This window comes from Schistocerca serialis, chromosome 7 (genome assembly GCF_023864345.2).
Source record: "Schistocerca serialis cubense isolate TAMUIC-IGC-003099 chromosome 7, iqSchSeri2.2, whole genome shotgun sequence".
Classification (NCBI taxonomy): Eukaryota; Metazoa; Arthropoda; class Insecta; order Orthoptera; family Acrididae; genus Schistocerca; species Schistocerca serialis.
The window spans coordinates 516,908,678-516,927,824 of NC_064644.1; the positions used below are offsets into that span (position 1 = coordinate 516,908,678).

The 19,147-nt window shown below is 41.2% G+C and overlaps 1 protein-coding gene across 1 annotated transcript in view; it reads right to left on the minus strand.

Moving 5' to 3' along the window:
* The window catches only part of LOC126413190 (myogenesis-regulating glycosidase-like), a 37,974-nt gene extending 19,061 nt beyond the window's left edge, over nucleotides 1-18,913 (minus strand). Inside the window, exons 1-2 of the mRNA XM_050083086.1 lie at nucleotides 18,884-18,913; nucleotides 16,564-16,998 (exon numbers count right to left, since the gene is read on the minus strand). Of these exons, the coding sequence (XP_049939043.1) occupies nucleotides 16,564-16,998; nucleotides 18,884-18,913 (465 nt within the window). The remainder of the gene's footprint in view (nucleotides 1-16,563; nucleotides 16,999-18,883) is intronic.
* Between the last annotated feature and the right edge of the window lie 234 nt (nucleotides 18,914-19,147).

The following is a 19,147-nucleotide window of genomic DNA, read 5'->3' on the forward strand; positions in this document are numbered from 1 at the left end:
GCTAATGAAACGCTTAAAGCGGAACTGGACCATAAACACACCAGTCAATGGAATGCGGGGCAATAATGTCTCGTAATATTGTATCTAGAAAAGGAAAACAAATTAACAATTACACATTGTTAAAGAAAACCCTATTCCTGAACAAAACAATAGCAACACAATGAAGGGATGGTCACACTCGCGTTCCATTTATCTTGTAGATGGTAACAAACAGACAGCTAAAGTTGTACAACCATCACACTGTCAAAAGACTGGTTTGATGCAGCTCTCCATGATGGACTCTCTTGCACAGGTATCTTCATCTCTGTATAACTGCTGGAACCTTCACTTACTTGAACTCCTTTTCTATTTACTAACTTTCGTATCCCTCTACAACTCCTCCCCCCCCCTCCCCCATTTACCGTCATTATCAAACTATTTCTTGTTGCAACAATATGAGTATATTTTATATCCTCTTTATTTCTGTCATCGTCTGTTACTTTTCAGAGCGAGTATCAAAACACTTCTAAGCTGGGCCCCATAGAGGACCTTCCACTTTTTCCCACAACACACCATTACCCTTGGTTTACTGTTATAAGAGTTAATCTTGTAGCCTCTTTGCAATTGCTATCTATGATGCTGGACAGACCTCCCAACCCTTTGACACCCCTAATAACGATATTGGCATACCTTAAGGTTCTTAATCATTCTATTCGAACATTAATTGCGTTTTTCAAGTTGGCCCTTAGTGTACGGCTTGCTTTATGTACAGGTTGATTAACGTGAGGGACAGCATGTGACCGTACGTTGCTCCCACTGCTGCCTACCTCCTAAGTCCGTGGATTGCTGTAAATGCACTCTGGTTCCTGCACAAATTGTAGTTAACAATTCTCATCCTGCGATTTATATCTGATACTTCAGAATTTCAAAGAGTGTATTCTAATCAACGTCATCAAAAGCCTTGTCTTAAAACAACCTAAATTAATCTAACCACCCTACATTACTGAACAATCAAGAAAGTATTGCTCAGTAATGCAAGAGCTTTCATTTGGAGTTTCTTATGAACTGGTATTGATATAAGCAAATATTATTGTCAATTACTAAGTACTCATTCCTAACGATTTTCAATGACGACATGTCAGAGCAAATCATAGAGTGGAGAGAAGCCCCATGTGCCCTTAAACGTAGCCAGGATTTTGTCAAAAGCAGGGTAGGGGGGTGGGGAGGGGGAGGGGTCTGATTTGCTAAAGAGGACCTTAAAAAGGCTCATGATTTTCTTGATTCTGAAAACAAATTTATAATTTTTTGTAATTTTACGTACATAATTTGCTTTTGGTACGCCATTATACAACTAGTCTTTGGTATATAAAGATAAGCAAGAAAAGCTTTGTTAAATAAGTGCAACAGGTACAGTATCTCAACACACATACACAAACACAAACGCACAAGCAATAAACATATATATATATATATATATATATATATATATATATATATATATATATATATCCTTCCCATGAACCATGGACCTTGCCGTTGGTGGTGAGGCTTGCGTGCCTCAGCGATACAGATGGCCGTACCGTATGTGCAACCACAACGGAGGGGTATCTATTGAGAGGCCAGACAAACATGTGGTTCCTGAATAGGGGCAGCAGCCTTTTCAGTAGTTGCAGGGGCAACAGTCTGGGTGATTGACTGATCTGGCCTTGTAACATTAACCAAAACGGCCTTGCTGTGCCGGTACTGCGAACGGCTGAAAGCAAGGGGAAACTACAGCCGTAATTTTTCCCGAGGACAGTCAGCTTTACTGTATGATAAATTATGACGGCTCCTCTTGGGTAAAATATTCCGGAGGTAAAATAGTCCCCCATTCGGATCTCCGGGCGGGGATTACTCAAGAGGACGTCGTTATCAGGAGGAAGAAAACTGGCATTCTACGGATCGAAGCGTGTAATGTCAGATCCCTTAATCGGGCAGGTAGGTTAGAAAATTTAAAAAGGGAAAAGGATAGGTTAAAGTCAGATATAGTGGGAATTAGTGAAGTGCCGGCCGTGGTGGCCGTGCGGTTCTAGACGCTGCAGTCTGGAACAGCGGGACTGCTACGGTCGCAGGTTCGAATCCTGCCTCGGGCATGGATGTGTGTGATGTCCGTAGGTTAGTTAGGTTTAAGTAGTTCTAAGTTCTAGGGGACTGATGACCTAAGATGTTAAGTCCCATAGTGCTCAGAGCCATTTGAACCAAGCCAATTAGTGAAGTTCGGTGGCAGGAGGAACAAGACTTTTGGTCAGGTGATTACAGGGTTATAAATACAAAATCAAATACGGGTAATGCAGGAGTAGGTTTAATAATGATTAAAAAAATAGGAGTGCGGGTTAGCTACTACAAACAGCATAGTGAACGCATTATTGTGGCCAAGATAGACACAAAGCCCATGCCTACTACAGTAGTACAAGTTTATATGCCAACTAGCTCTGCAGATGATGAAGAAATTGATGAAATGTATGACGAGATAAAAGAAATTATTCAGGTAGTGAAGGGAGACGAAAATTTAATAGTCATGGGTGACTGGAATTCGTCAGTGGGAAAAGGGAGAGAAGGAAACATAGTAGGTGAATATGGATTGGGGGGAAGAAATGAAAGAGGAAGCCGCCTTGTAGAATTTTGCACAGAGCATAGCTTAATCATATCTAACACTTGGTTCAAGAATCATAAAAGAAGGTTGTATACCTGGAAGAATCCTGGAGATACTAAAAGGTATCAGATAGATTATATAATGGTAAGACAGAGATTTAGGAACCAGGTTTTAAATTGTAAGACATTTCCAGGGGCAGATGTGGATTCTGACCACAATCTATTGGTTTTGAACTGCAGATTGAAACTGAAGAAACTGCAAAAGGTGGGAATTTAAGGAGATGGGACCTGGATAAACTGAAAGAACCAGAGGTTGTAGAGAGTTTCAGGGAGAGCATAAGGGAACAATTGACATGAATGGGGAAAAGAAATACAGTAGAAGAAGAATGGGTAGCTCTGAGGGATGAAGTAGTGAAGGCAGCAGAGGATCAAGTAGGTAAAAAGACGTGGGCTAATAGAAATCCTTGGGTAACAGAAGAAATATTGAATTTAATTGATGAAAGGAGAAAATATAAAAATGCAGTAAATGAAGCAGGCAAAAAGGAATACAAACGTCTCAAAAATAAGATCGACAGGAAGTGTAAAATGGCTAAGCAGGGATGGCTAGAGGACAAATGTAAGGATGTAGAGGCTTGTCTCACTAGGGGTAAGATAGATACTGCCTACAGGAAAATTAGAGAGACCTTTGGAGAGAAGAGAACCACTTGTATGAATATCAGGAGCTCAGATGGCAACCCAGTTCTAAGCAAAGAAGGGAAGAGAGAAAGGTGGAAGGAGTATATAGAGGGTTTATACAAGGGCGATGTACTTGAGAATAATATTATGGAAATGGAAGAGGATGTAGATGAAGGAGGATAATATTATGGAAATGGAAGAGGATGTAGATGAAGACGCAATGGGAGATAAGATACTGCGTGAAGAGTTTGACAGAGCACTGAAAGACCTGAGTCGAAAAAAGGCCCCGGGAGTAGACAACATTCCATTAGAACTACTGATGGCCTTGGGAGAGCCAGTCATGACAAAACTCTACCATCTGGTGAGCAAGATGTATGAGACAGGCGAAATACCCACAGACTTCAAGAAGAATATAATAATTCCAATCCCAAAGAAAGCAGGTGTTGACAGATGTGAAAATTACCGGACTATCAGTTTAATAAGTCACAGCTGCAAAATACTAACGCGAATTCTTTACAGACGAATGGAAAAACTGGTAGAAGCCGACCTCGGGGACGATCAGTTTGGATTCCGTAGAAATGTTGGAACACGTGACGCAATACTGACCTTACGACTTATCTTAGAAAATAGATTAAGGAAAGGCAAACCTATGTTTCTAGCATTTGTAGACTTAGAGAAAGCTTTTGACAACGTTAACTGGAATACTCTCTTTCAAATTCTGAAGGTGGCAGGGGTAAAATACAAGGAGCGAAAGACTATTTACAATTTGTACAGAAACCAGATGGCAGTTGTAAGAGTCGAGGGGCATGAAAGGGAAGCAGTGGTTGGGAAAGGAGTGTAGCCTTTCCCCGATGTTATTCAATCTGTATATTGAGCAAGCAGTAAAGGAAACAAAAGAAAAATTCGGAGTAGGTATTAAAATTCATGGAGAAGAAGTAAAACCTTTGAGGTTCGCCGATGACATTGTAATTCTGTCAGAGACAGCAAAGGACGTGGAAGAGCAGTTGAACGGAATGGACAGTGTCTTGAAAGGAGGATATAAGATGAACATCAACAAAAGCAAAACGAGGATAATGGAATGTAGTCAAATTAAATAGGGTGATGCTGAGGGGATTAGATTAGGAAATGAGACACTTAAAGTAGTAAAGGAGTTTTGCTATTTAAGGAGTAAAATAACTGATGATGGTCGAAGTAGAGAGGATATAAAATGTAGACTGGCAATGGCAAGGAAATCGTTTCTGAAGAAGAGAAATTTGTTAACATCGAGTATAGATTTAAGTGTCAGGAAGTCGTTTCTGAAAGTATTTGTATGGAGTGTAGCCATGTATGGAAGTGAAACATGGACGATAAATAGTTTGGACAAGAAGAGAATAGAAGCTTTCGAAATGTGGTGCTACAGAAGAATGCTGAAGATAAGGTGGATAGATCACGTAACTGATGAGGAGGTATTGAATAGGATTGGGGAGAAGAGAAGTTTGTGGCACAACTTGACTAGAAGAAGGGATCGGTTGGTAGGACATGTTTTGAGGCATCAAGGGATCACAAATTTAGCATTGGAGGGTAGCGTGGAGGGTAAAAATCGTAGAGGGAGACCAAAAGATGAATACACTAAGCAGATTCAGAAGGATGTAGGTTGCAGTAGGTACTGGGAGATGAAGAAGCTTGCACAGGATAGAGTAGCATGGAGAGCTGCATCAAACCAGTCTCAGGACTGAAGACCACAACAACGACAACTATATATATATATATATATATATATATATATATATATATATATATGATGTACTCTTTTGCCTCTTTGCTCTTGGCTAACAAAACACAGCTCAGTCTTCATAAGTTTCGCTATCGTGGAGCAGAAATATCTTAATGTTGGATTGAATGACTTTTGATGGTGAATGGTTCAGATCTCTTTTGACGATTGCTGTCTTTTTCCTACCACAATCTTGTATCTAAATTTCTGACATATCTGAAACCAATTTCTTCAGCAATTCAAAGCATCCCAAGTTCCTTAATTCAATTTCAAATTGTTTTAATGTATTTTCCATTTTTTTAAATACCACAGTTTTCTTAAGTGATCACTGGTAACAGATATTACGAATAAGACATTCACAGTAGAACATCTTTCTTGCAGTGGAACTTTCAGACATGGTAAATCGCAGTTCCAGAAGTGAATCATCTTTACGTACAGGTACATAGTACAAAATGTCGAATGCTAGCAGCCTTCCAATGTAAATGTCGCTGAACTGCGCATATTCTCGAAACCTTATGCAAAACAACATTAAAACTAATTATTGTCTGCCCGAGAAATAAATAACTATTACCCCAATTCAAGGTAAGAATGTCACAAAAGCAACGAATTGTATTTTAGTATAATTGTTTCAACAATCTAAAAACATTACAGTTTAACGATTTTCATACAACATCTGAAAAAATATTGTTATGTTAGAAGTGCGTAAATTGATTATGAAAGAAGGTTGCCGGTAGGGGGGGGGGGGCAGAGTAGGAATGGAGGGTGTAGCCGGATCGGACGTATTCAAGCAGCCCATTGAAAAAGTCTTAGAAATGAACGCTCTACTGAATGCGCAGTCACCACATAACCATAACCCTTCCGCTGTCCACAAATCCTTCCCCGTCGACAGATATCGGAACTGGTTTTCGTAAATGAGTAATGCCCAGGTGATCAGATTTGGCTAAATTTTGCCATTTGGGCTTCTAATGACAGAATTTCGAGCAAATGTTTTGAAGAAATGCAACTACCACCTTTTGGACGATATTTTTGCCATCAACGGGACTTTTAGGGCACGCAAGCAAATCCTAGAGTATTTTTATGCACTGCTTTTAATTTAATGTCATCTGTAGTTATGTTTACCGCTCCACTGCCTTGTGAAATATTGAATTATTGCAATCCAAAACTTCTACGTTCTCAAATACGAACTTCAGTGCTATCATTAAAGTGCTGTAGACAGGTACTTAGCGTATTATAGTAGCGCATACGTATCTTTCAGATACCATAACCCTAGAGACGAATCAATATTGGTTTTACTAATCGTTCTTTTCAAAAACTTACTTCTAATTAGAAACTATCACAACAGCGCATAAAACAAAAGCAATAAACATCAGCACTTACATTGAATTCAACTACATCAGCTGCTTGGTCTCATTTGTCGTTTTATTAATCAGTGCATGATTAACAACACAACTGAGCTCGAATAAGGCCCACAATATGCAGTAGTTGGTTTTGGCTAAAATAGCTAACACTGCTATCGATATATCGAAAATTTAAATCTGTGTTTGGTCTCGATGACTATCGAAAATGTGTAAATCGTTTTCGTAGTATGACTGAAAATCATATCACTATTCAGTTTCACTTCACGGCAGCTAGATCGTGCGTAATTTTATTTAGGCAATAAAGGGAGTCCGGACACTCTGGAAATTCAAAATTTTCCCCGCCATATTATAGTAAATGTTCTTGCGCTCCCAGATCAGTAACGTGGTGTTCCAAACATGGTTCAAATGGCTCTGAGCACTATCGGACTTAACTTACGAGGTCATCAGTCGCCTATCGTCATTAGAGTGCTTCCATAATTCTGTGTCTAGCGGTCGCGCGGTTCCAGACTGTAGCGCCTAGAACCGCTCGGCCACCCCGGCCGGCTAACGTGGTGTTTCGGAACGCACTAGTAAACCATATTGGCAGTCATAGTCAAGTGGACCACTTGCTACCATTCTTCGGGGCACGTTTTAGTGGAATTTGAAATATTTAGGCAGATGCTCTTCCGCCCTGACTTGTAGTGTCTTTTGCTGAACTTGTTCTGCGTGACCTATTGTAATTAAACGTAGTATCAATAGGAGGCATGGGTTTAGGTTTAATTGTGTGCCTGCATAAAATTCCACTGAAACCAGGTCTGCGCTTCCCTCTCCCTTTCCATAATTATGTGGTGAAAGTAAATCCTGTTGACTAGAGGGACCATTTGTCATGATGTATAATATGAGAGTCCCTGATGTTGCATAAGAATGGGCAGTACCTATTACAATATATACACGACTAATAGTTCAAATGCTGTAGGTAGTCAATAAGTATCAATTAATCTAAATCCTCTACTGATTATTTCCTCCCTTTATCATTAATAACTTAAAGAATAGGAGAGACCTAAAATATCCAAACCTCCCTAGAAATTGGAAAATAGGATTGATAAAAGGTCCCTAAGAGATGACAGGCAAACCCCCACAAATTAGTTCCTACCTCAGGCGCATGTTGGCTCAACAAATAAAAATAATTAAAAGCTGTATGCTCCCAAATAAGCCCTGCATAGGATCCTTTTGAAGTTGTTATAAAGATTGCGTCATCTGTTGCCTTCAGATTTTTGTGGGTAAGTTAAACCCACCAGGTAAAAATTTATTAATACCCCAACTGTAACTCGCAGGGGCCTGTAATTTCGTGGAGCACACGAGTTTTGTAAAGCAGTACTACAGCGGGTAGCTTGCAGAAACATTAGTACACGATAAGCGACGGTAAACATCCTACCCAGTCGAATTGTATCAGCACCATCGGTAGGATGGTTACGTAGTAATTGGAGAAAGTGAGTAAGGAATGGAGAAAGAACATAAATGCCAAAGGTATACAACTAGGAAGAAAGCCAAAGTAGATCACTGTTGAGTGTCAAGCATTTGCAGATGAAATGGCACTTACTAGAGATTCACTTGAAATTGCACAACAAATCACAGAATTACATCAAAAGCAACAGTAGGATTATAAATATATAGCAGTTCATGACAAATGTCAGTAATGAACCTCAAAAGCTTAATTTATGTAAATTCACAATATTTAAAGCAGACTGTTTGGAGAATGGATGTCATACAACATGAAGGATAAGGCAGCAGTAGATACTATAGTATATAAAATGGAGACGGCTTTTCAAGCAGCAAGTTATATACACACCAAAGGAATCTTTATCCTGGAACACAAAGTTGAAATACTGTGGGACAATGATCAGGCCAGAAATACACAATCGAGTGGAAGCTCTTGAACTAGCTGAGGAGCGCTCGAAAAATTAGAAACAAGCTGAAAGAAAAATCGTAAGGCAAATACTAAGGCCCAATAGCAGCAGATTATGACGTAGTAGAGAACTAAAGGGTGTTACTGAATATCGATCACAGACATTGAGGATTTGTAGTGGGGACCAAGACGGTTAAGTTTAGCCCAGGAACTCATGTCTGCGATGGGAATGTACCGATTTCCCGCTATAAGGAAAACACCACAACATACTTTGAAATCTCCCGCAGTTCCAGCGACGCTGAGTAAGGTATTATGTACGTCATTCACTTATCATCTCATGTACAATGCCCACTACATGTTCGGTTACATGCCATTTAGTTAAGTTTGTGATCTGGTCAGAGAGCTTTCTACCTGCTCTTGCGCTTGTGATCTTCGTTCATATTGTCCTGTACAATAATAAGCATTCACTACAGTACGAAATGTCAGCTGTACGTAAATTTCATCTTTGGCGTGTTGCTGTTGATCATGGTGAACAACGCGTTTGCGGAATACGCCTAGATGATGTTATTGTGAGGCGAAGCTCGGCGCAATAGAAGGCCTGCTCGTTAATTGTATATGGAGCGCTTTCCACATCAGACACCATCGCACACCCTCTTTGCTACGGTGTACCAGCGGGCCTCAGAGATGGGTACATGCATCTCTAGGAGGACCGACTGTGGTGCTCCACGGTGGAGCCACACATCCGAACTTGAATAGTCTGTATCCCAAGCAGTTGAAGAGGAAGCGATGACGAGTACCAGAAACGTAACAAGGAGACTGAATGTCGATCACTAAAATGTACTTCGTGTTCTGCATGAGCAGCAGCTACGTATGTACTACCTCCAGAAGGCAAGGGCAATTCAGTCACGGGACGTTTCGTTACGAACCCATTTCTGCAGGTGGTTCTAACACCGTTGTGTGGACAGGACGGATTATCCAAGGTTGATCCTTTTCAAGGATGAAGCCAAGTTGCTATGCGGGATTAGCCGAGCGGTCTGAGGCGCTGCAGTCATGGCCTGCGCGGCTGGTCCCGGCGGAGGTTCGAGTCCTCCCTCGGGCATGGGTGTGTGTGTTTGTCCTTAGGATAATTTAGGTTAAGTAGTGTGTAAGCTTAGGGACTGATGAGCTTAGCAGTTAAGTCCCATAAGATTTCACACATATTTGACCATTTATTGTAGAAGCCAATTTCACCAGAGATGGTGTTCTGAAATCCCACAGCAGTCAAGTGTGGGCTGATGAAAACATGCATGCTGCACTTCCATCCTCCCGTTGTCCCTTCCCAATGGGATGTATAAATTTGTTATCGGTTCCTGGATGGACGTGCGATTCCTTGACAGCATACTGCATGGTTTCTTGGAAGGTTTGCTGTTGAATGTGCGTCAGAACGTGTGGCACGATGTCGCACCATCTAATTTTTCACGTGAAACTATTTGGGCAACAGCAGATAGGATGTGCTTGCCCGATTTCTTGGCCTGCATGTTCTCGCGACTTGAACCCGCTAGACCCATACCTTCCGGTCACAAGAAATCCTTGGTGCTGAGACCCCTGTTGTATCTAAGGAAGACTTAACGGTGCAGATTGTTGCTGCGCCAAATGCTGTAAGTCCAGGGACTGGTAATTTTGTGTACCAGAACGTGTTACAGAGGTACCGTATCTGTGTTCACAACAGTGTTCGTCACATCGATACCTACTTGTAAGTGGGCAAGATGAAGGTAGGCTGGAGTCAGAGAGCAACGTGTGTTGTGGTATTTTGAATGTAGAGTGAAAAAGGTATGTTTCCAGACATGAATTCCTATGCTAAACTTAACCGTCTTGGGCCCCACTACAAGTCCCCGAATTTTGTAAAGCGAATTTAGTTACAACCTGTCTAGCTGAAAGCTGAAAAGTTAGCAAATGTAATGAGAATAAGTAAATTAAAATTGCATGGACACATATACAGGTTCGATAGGAACAGAATAACTAAAAAATTTTAGAATTGCTAAACAATTGCCAATGTGAAGTCACATGGCTGAAAAAAGTAGGAAGAGATGTCGAAAATGTACGAGTAGAAACGGGCAAAATGAGAAATAAAATACTTTTTAAATAAGCAATGGAGAAGACAACTTTTACGACAGCAGAAAAGAAACAACTGAAAACAATGTATGCAAGAAGAGAAGGGGCTATATTCTCAATGAAAGAAAGAAGTGTTGGCCCAAAGGAAACTGCTGTTGACAACAAAATAAGTGGCAGAAATGCTGATTTGTCGCACCTCCTAAAAAGTTTATTCGAAATTAAAAATAGGGTTGTATTAGAGCAGTATCAAAGTCGTCAAAGTGTCTTCTGATCACGCTATGTTTAATTCAAGTGGGAGATGGTGCTGGTCTACGATGAGATCTCTATAGGTTGAAAAGTATTCAAACCGACAAACTCTGGGAGGTTGTAGGGGACATCAAAACAAATATTTTTCTCTAATGTCATTTTTTCCTATGAGTATTACTTAAATCGGTGGAGGCCGTATTACGCTCTTCAGTTGTTAGAGGCCGTATTACGATCTTCAGTTGTCAGAGGGCGTATTACGCTCTTCAGTTGTAGGCAACTGCTGTCCACCAGTGTAGAAATGCATTGTATCTGTTTACTATTGGAACGATACACCTGGAGTGAGTACACTGATATGGTTGGTGCGTACTACGTAGTGCACCACAACGGACGAACTGCACAGCAGGTTTATCAACAACAATATCCTAATCGCCCTGTCCCGCATCATACGACCTTTGCTGCTGTGTACCAACGTCTGCGTGAGACCGGGTCATTTAGCAGATTACCTGGACAGGGACGCCGTCGCATGGTAAGAACGCTGCAATTTGAGGAAGCTGTCTTGCAGAATGTGGAGTGGGATCCTCTAATCAGCACTCGTGCAATTGCACGTAACATGGGGACGAATGAGACGAATGTAAGAACAGACCTTCGAGAGCAACTGTTACGTCCATTTCACTTACAGCGTGTCCACAACCTGGAACCAGTTGATTATGCACCCAGAGCACATTTTTTCGCAGTGGTACCTGGAACAGTGTGAAATGCATCCTATATTTCCATCCTCTGTGTTGTTTACCGATGGAGCAACGTTCGGGCGCGATGGAGTCTTCAACATGCACAATTCGCATGTTTGGGGTGAGGATAACCCACATGCCACAGTTACTATCGCTCATCAAGTGTGGTTCTTCGTTAATGTGTGGGTCGGTGTTGTTGGGGACTGTTTAACTGGGCCGTGTCTACAACCTAGGCCATTAAATGGCAGGCACTATTACAATTTTCTCGCCAGAGCATTGCCAGAATTTCTGGAAGACGTCCCGCTCCCTACAAGTAAACGCATGTGGTTCCAACATGATGGGGCGCCGGCACATTTCAGTCGTCGTGTGCGTCTATTCCTGGACCGACGGTTACCAGAAACACACGTTTGGCAGAGGTGGTCATCTATCATGGCCTACTCGATCCCCAGATATGTCCCTTCTGGACTTTTCTGTGTGGGGAGAGATGCGCAACCTTGTCTACGCAGCTCCTGTTGCATCAGAAGAGGATGTAGTTGCCCGGATAGTAGCAGCAGCGGGAACAATTCAGGATACACCTGGGGTTTTTGCCCATGTCAGACAGAACATGATACGACTGTGTAACCTTTGTTTACGTGTCAATGTAGGCATATTTGAAAATCTACTGTAATTGAAATTGGGTTGTGTTAATGCGTCGTCTCTTGGTCATAAAAAAATGGAAAAGTGTTTGTTGGTTTAATTAATTTCCGCCAGAGAAATCTTCCTCTACCGGTTTAAATACTGCTCATAGGAAAAAATTAGGGGAAAATTAGGGGAAATTTTTATTTTGATATTCCCTACAGCCTCCCAGAGTTTGTCGGTTTAAATACTTTTCACCCTGTATGTGGTTTATCATTGTGATGTTGAAATGTTAAATGAAGTATTACGGTATCGGCGTCAGAATGCACTGAAACATCACAGGTAGCACCTCTAATGACCTTCACGCCAGTGTAAAAACCGGTAAACATAGATATACTCAGTACAGGTTGTCCCACGAGGAATGGTCAGTATGCAGGGATATGACTGGAACAATCATTCGAAGCAAAATGTCCGGTAAATGTGAGCTATGTAATGTATACGTCAAGAGCGAGGAGCACTTCTTCATCATCAATACTGCGAAACAATTCTCTTTTCTACTGCAGGCTTTTAGATTTCCATTTTTTGAGAAGTAGCGGTATGCAGCACAAAAAATGTAATCCAGTAAGCATGAGCACTAAAGTGGTGCATAGTTTAAGAACTATGATCACTTGTTCATACAGTGATACAAATGCTCATAGCCCCATGTATACTGGACAGTTTTTCCTTATTTAGGTCTATACTATATATTTTTTTTTTTTGGTCATCAGTCTACTGACTGGTTTGATGCGGCCCGCCACAAATTCCTTTCCTCTGCTAACCTCTCCATCTCAGAGTAGCACATCCAACCTACGTCCTCAATTATTTGCTTGACGTGTTCCAATCTCTGTCTTCCTCTACAGTTTTTGCCCTCTACAGCTCCCTCTAGTACCATGGAAGACATTCCCTCATGTCTTAGCAGATGTCCTATCATCCTGTCCCTTCTTCTTATCAGTGTTTTCCACATATTCCTTTCCTCTCCGATTCTGCGTAGAACCTCCTCATTCCTTACCTTATCAGTCCACCTAATTTTCAACATTCGTCTATAGCACCACATCTCAAATGCTTCGATTCTCTTCTGTTCCGGTTTTCCCACAGTCCATGTTTCACTACCATACAATGCTGTACTCCAGACGCACATCCTCAGAAATTTCTTCCTCAAATTAAGGCCGGTATTTGATATTAGTAGACTTCTCTTGGCCAGAAATGCCTTTTTTGCCATAGCGAGTCTGCTTTTGATGTCCTCCTTGCTCCGTCATTGGTTATTTTACTGCCTAGGTAGCAGAATTCCTTAACTTCATTGACTTTGTGACCATCAATCCTGATGTTAAGTTTCTCGCTGTTCTCATTTCTACTACTTCTCATTACCTTCGTCATTCTCCGATTTACTCTCAAACCATACTGTGTACTCATTAGACTGTTCATTCCGTTCAGCAGATCATTTAATTCTTCTTCACTTTCACTCAGGATAGCAATGTCATCAGCGAATCGTATCATTGATATCCTTTCGCTTTGTATTTTAATTCCACTCCTGAATCTTTCTTTTATTTCTATCATTGCTTCCTCGATGTACAGATTGAAGAGTATGGGCGAAAGGCTACAGCCTTGTCTTACACCCATCTTAATACGAGCACTTCGTTCTTGATCGTCCACTCTTATTATTCCTTCCTGGTTGTTGTACATATTGTATACGACCCGTCTCTCCCTATAGCTTACCCCTACTTTTTTCAGAAACTCGAACAGCTTGCACCATTTTATATTGTCGAATGCTTTTTCCGGGTCGACAAATCCTATGAAAGTGTCCTGATTTTTCTTTAGCCTTGCTTCCATTATTAGCCGTAACGTCAGAATTGCCTCTCTCGTCCCTTTACTTTTCCTAAAGCCAAGCTGATCGTCACCTAGCGCATTCTCAATTTTCTTTTCCATTCTTCTGTATATTATTCTTGTAAGCAGCTTCGATGCATGAGCTGTTAAGCTGATTGTGCGATAATTCTCGCACTTGTCAGCTCTAGCCGTCTTCGGAATTGTGTGGATGGTGCTTATTCGAAAGTCAGATGGTATGTCACCAGACTCATATATTCTACACACCAACGTGAATAGTCGTTTTGTTGCCACTTCCCCCAATGACTTTAGAAATTCTGATGGAATGTTATCTATCCCTTCTGCCTTATTTGACCGTAAGTCCTCCAAAGCTCTTCTAAATTCCGATTCTAATACTGGATCCCCTATCTATTCTAAACCGACTCCTGTTTCTTCTTCTATCACATCAGACAAATCTTCACCCTCATAGAGGCTTTCAATGTATTCTTTCCACCTATCTGCTCTCTCCTCTGCATTTAACAGTGGAATTCCCGTTGCACTCTTAATGTTACCACCGTTGCTTTTAATGTCACCAAAGGTTGTTTTGACTTTCCTGTATGCTGAGTCTGTCCTTCCGACAATCATATCATTTTCGATGTCTTCACATTTTTCCTGCAGCCATTTCGTCTTAGCTTCCCTGCACTTCCTATTTATTTCATTCCTCAGCGACTTGTATTTCTGTATTCCTTATTTTGCCGGAACATGTTTGTACTTCCTCCTTTCATCAATCAACTGAAGTATTTGTTCTGTTACCCATGGTTTCTTCGCAGCTACCTTCTTTGTACCTATGTTTTCCTTCCCAACTTCTGTGATGGCCCTTTTTAGAGATGTCCATTCCTCGTCAACTGTACTGCCTACTGCGCTATTCGTTATTGCTGTACCTATAGCGTTAGAGAACTTCAAACGTATCTCGTCATTCCTTAGTACTTCCGTATCCCACTTCTTTGCGTATTGATTCTTCCTGACTAATGTCTTGAACTTCAGCCTACTCTTCATCACTACTATATTGTGGTCGGCGTCTATATCTCCTCCTGGGTACGCCTTACAATCCAGTATCTGATTTCGGAATCTCTGTCCGACCATGATGTAATCTAATTGAAATCTTCCCGTATCTCCCGGCCTTTTGCAAGTATACCTCCTCCTCTTGTGATTCTTGAACAGGGTATTCGCTATTACAGAACTCAATTAGTCTTTCTCCTCTTTCATTCCTTGTCCCAAGCCCATATTCTCCTGTAACTTTTTCTTCTACTCCTTCCCCTACAACTGCATTCCAGTCGCCCATGACTATTAGATTTTCGTCCGCCTTTACATACTGCATTACCCTTTAAATATCCTCATACACTTTCTCTATCTGTTCATCTTCAGCTTGCGACGTGGGCATGTATACCTGAAATATCGTTGCCGGTGTTGGTCTGCTGTCGATTCTGATTAGAACAACCCGGTCACTGAACTGTTCACAGTAACACACCCTCTGCCCTACCTTCCTATTCATAACGAATCCTACAACTGTTATACCATTTTCTGCTGCTGTTGATATTACTCGATACTCATCTGACCAGAAATCCTTGTCTTCCTTCCACTTCACTTCACTGACCCCTACTATATCTAGATTGAGCCTTTGCATTTCCCTTTTCAGATTTTCTAGTTTCCCTACCACGTTCAAGCTTCTGACATTCCACTCCCCGACTCGTAGAACGTTATACTATCTGCTCCCAAAATATGGAATACGAGGAACTTGCAGTAGAAGAGATCTGTTTCACATTATCGAAAAATGAAGAACTGCTGATAGCTCTTGAGGAATACATGCTAAAGTCTATATGTACCAGACGTTTTCGCTTCGAATGATCGTTCCTGTCGTATCCCTTATTATCAAACACTGCTTGTCGGACAGAATGTAAAGCCCTTAGAAACATCTAATGTCCACACAGAGATCACATTTACCTCTTCCATACACCAAATGTGTCAAAATATCGTAGGGAAAGAGAGATCTACAGAGTAATACTATTTCGCCAGGATATAACCACATTAAAACACGTAACTGTCATTTTCAAATTTACCATTATCCATTCATTAAAAGAAGGGCCTCCCATTGCTTTGATAATTCACTGTGTGTACTGAGCACTCCCCACACTCTGCCTGGAGACGAGACGGCCAATCATCCGTATGCATATCACGGCAGTACTCAGTGATATTACTACTGTGGTCACAAAAAGGTAGTCAGTTGTTGGGAAGGAGTCGCGAACTTAGTTGATAGGATAGCAGATGCCCGTAATCGGAGCATATCTTACGTTCGTCTCGACACTCTAGACGCCGTGACTATAGACGGGAAATAGTTCAGGGACCGAAATCATAGAATCATTAAACCATTTAATTACCTCTGTATGACCTATTAGTGCTGCTCCATCGGAGGCCACTGGGCGACATCCATGCTCTCTTCGGACCAGTTTTCTATCCTGCCTAGCTTACCTATCTCTCACAGTACTCAAACCCGTCCTACTCTCCACCATGCTATTGTTTGTTATGTACGTATTTATAGCGAGAAAGGGTTCAAATGAAATTTGATTTCCATATCAACCTGCTGAACTGTATGTGCGCATCACCCGATGCCAGTGACTCTGCAACTGGACTCTAATTTATTGACCAGGAAATAAATATTTAGTGTGCACATGTGTCAGGAAACAGCGCCATACACATGAGATTCTAACGCACCTCGTTGTCGAAGTTCCATGGCGCGAGGGAATACTGCACCGCTGGCATGAAGACGTTGGTCTGAAGCCAGCGAATGAACAGGTCACTGGATGGACTCTCGCCGTGGTAGCCGTTCCCACCCACCATGTCCGGCAACACGAAAGGGTGACCGACAATGTTCATCTGTAGAAGTTTGGGTATCATCGCCTGGAGACCGTTCTGGCCGCTCCAGTTGCTGTCCAGGTCGACCATGCGGAAGAAGTGGGGCAGCCGCTGGCTCTGGACACTGGCGCGCATCTCGACCAGCGGCCCGAACTGGGAGGCGGTACTCGCGTACTGGTCGGTGAAGACGACGGGGTTCAGTTCGGCGGGCTCGAGTACGGGCAGCTGCGGCAGCAGGTTCGTCTCGCCGGCGCCCAACTTGAGCGAGTTGATCCCAGTCTCATTGAGGAGTGTCTGAAAGTAAGCTGGCAATTAATGTCTGTGCATACGAAGAAAACGGCAGCTTAGTCTGTCTAAAGTAAAAAAAATAATGTAGACAACAAAAATTTTGTGTATGTGTATGGGTGCATGATAGAAAAAATAAAAAACATGGCCTGACATTCAGGAGATAAGTTAGTGCAGACGTATACACGCATGAGTGCATGAGAAGAAAAGAGAAATGTCTTGCGTTTTGCGGCATTTAGAGTTTTCTAGAAACCAAGTTTAGTCATCTTCAAGTTGAACACATCGAGAGCACGATGAATGACTCAACATCGTAGAATTTCTTGGAGGAGGTAGGTAAGGTAAATGCATGAGATGAGTAAGGTAAAGGAATCAGAGAGTTTGCTTACAAAACCGATATTTACCAGATTAGATTACATTTAAAACTGTATTTTCTTTTGCTGTGAGCCGTAATACCATGAATGAACTCAACTTAGAATTCAAGTCTCTTATTAACAAAAGCTAATATCCAGATTCTAAACGTGTAGTGAGAAATACAAACATAGCAAGAAACGTCTCATTTAATACCAAAATTCTGCTTAGTATTCGGAGAATTCCTGTCGCTATAAATATTGTCTAATATCTTACAGTCCTGTTTGGGCTTGCTGTATTATTCTATACGTTAATTCCAAATAACGGCACTTGTATTTTTTCATGGATTTCGAACGTAATTCTACCCTGTTTGTATCTGAGCACAACTCCGAAAGTGCGAACGGATAGTATTCGACTTTACAGACGTACTGGTAGTGATTACATGCTAGCAATATGTTGTTGTGCTTGCCTTGGGAATTTCCTTAAGCTAAAACGTGCTAACGGATGAAGGAAATGCTCCTCATAGGTCAGCCTTAAACTGAAATTATAAGCTGCGCACTCAGCCTCCGTGAACACTGGTGCAAATACTGCTCTTACTAATAACAAACACATGCAATCTGGAAGTCAGCCTTCCTGAAATAAACAAGAAGTACTTCAAATTGCAAGTGAAATGAACATAATTAACGGCTAATAGTGGAATTAATACGAATAAAGTAGGCAAGACGTTTATTGCATTTGTAAACCACGACATTTAACTGTCGAACGTCGATGTAAATTAAGGGATGATCACACTCGCAAAGTATTCGACTTCTTTTTAGCTATAGGCACTCTCTTAATACTTGGAAAAATGTCAGTATCCCTCCCGCATAAGGAAACTTCTTTTTTATTGCGTTTCACTTTATAACAACAAGTTTATAATCTACAGTAAATATTAGCTTTCGTTGATCAACAGCTTGTATATTAAGTTCTGTGCATTTTGCAGTTCACGGCGTGTTAATAAAAAGCTCATATCGTTGTACTGTTTTTAAATGTAATACAATCTGATAAACATCGGTTTTTCAAGCCTATTTTCAATGCGTTTACCTTACGTATATCCTTCCAGAAGTTCTACAGTATAAACTCATTCTTGGTACTCTCGATTTGTTCAAACTGATGCGTTGGGCTGACGCCACCCTATTGGACTGTCATAGCTCACTGTCTATGATGTGTCACTACCGACCAACCAAAAGATTTTATTTACTAGCCTACAAGAAGCAAAAATGCAAAATAAATACTATTATAACGCCGGATGTAAGGGACGATACTTGGTCGAACAAGGTTATCATGCTAGGCAAGATATATAATTTGATCGATTCACCTGACATATCTGCAGAACTTGGTTTCTAAGAGTTGGTACTAAAACAATATCATTAGTTATCATGTAAGCTTAAAGTGTAGCCGTTCCGCTTCATTCTTATGACTCACGGCTAATGGTTGTCGCTACAAAATTGTCCTCAAAATAAAAATATGGCTACTTCATATAACCTTAGAATCAAATGAAACTTACCGCAAAGTTTCCTTCGACTCTTATCTTCATTCTGGTATCTGTCCAAGTTCCGCTCTCTATATTTTATCACTGCTATCGCCGCGTGTAATATACAAGAATTTCTTCTTGGTCTTGTCTTTTTACCTATTTGTCGCCTTCTGAATTCACTGTTTCATCGCTCAAAGCTACCCAGTTGTCTTCATTAGTACACTTTTCTCCTGTGTAGTCACGTGAAATTCTCAACACGCAATTGTTCTTTCAGTTCATCAGCGTCTCCTCTTCTTA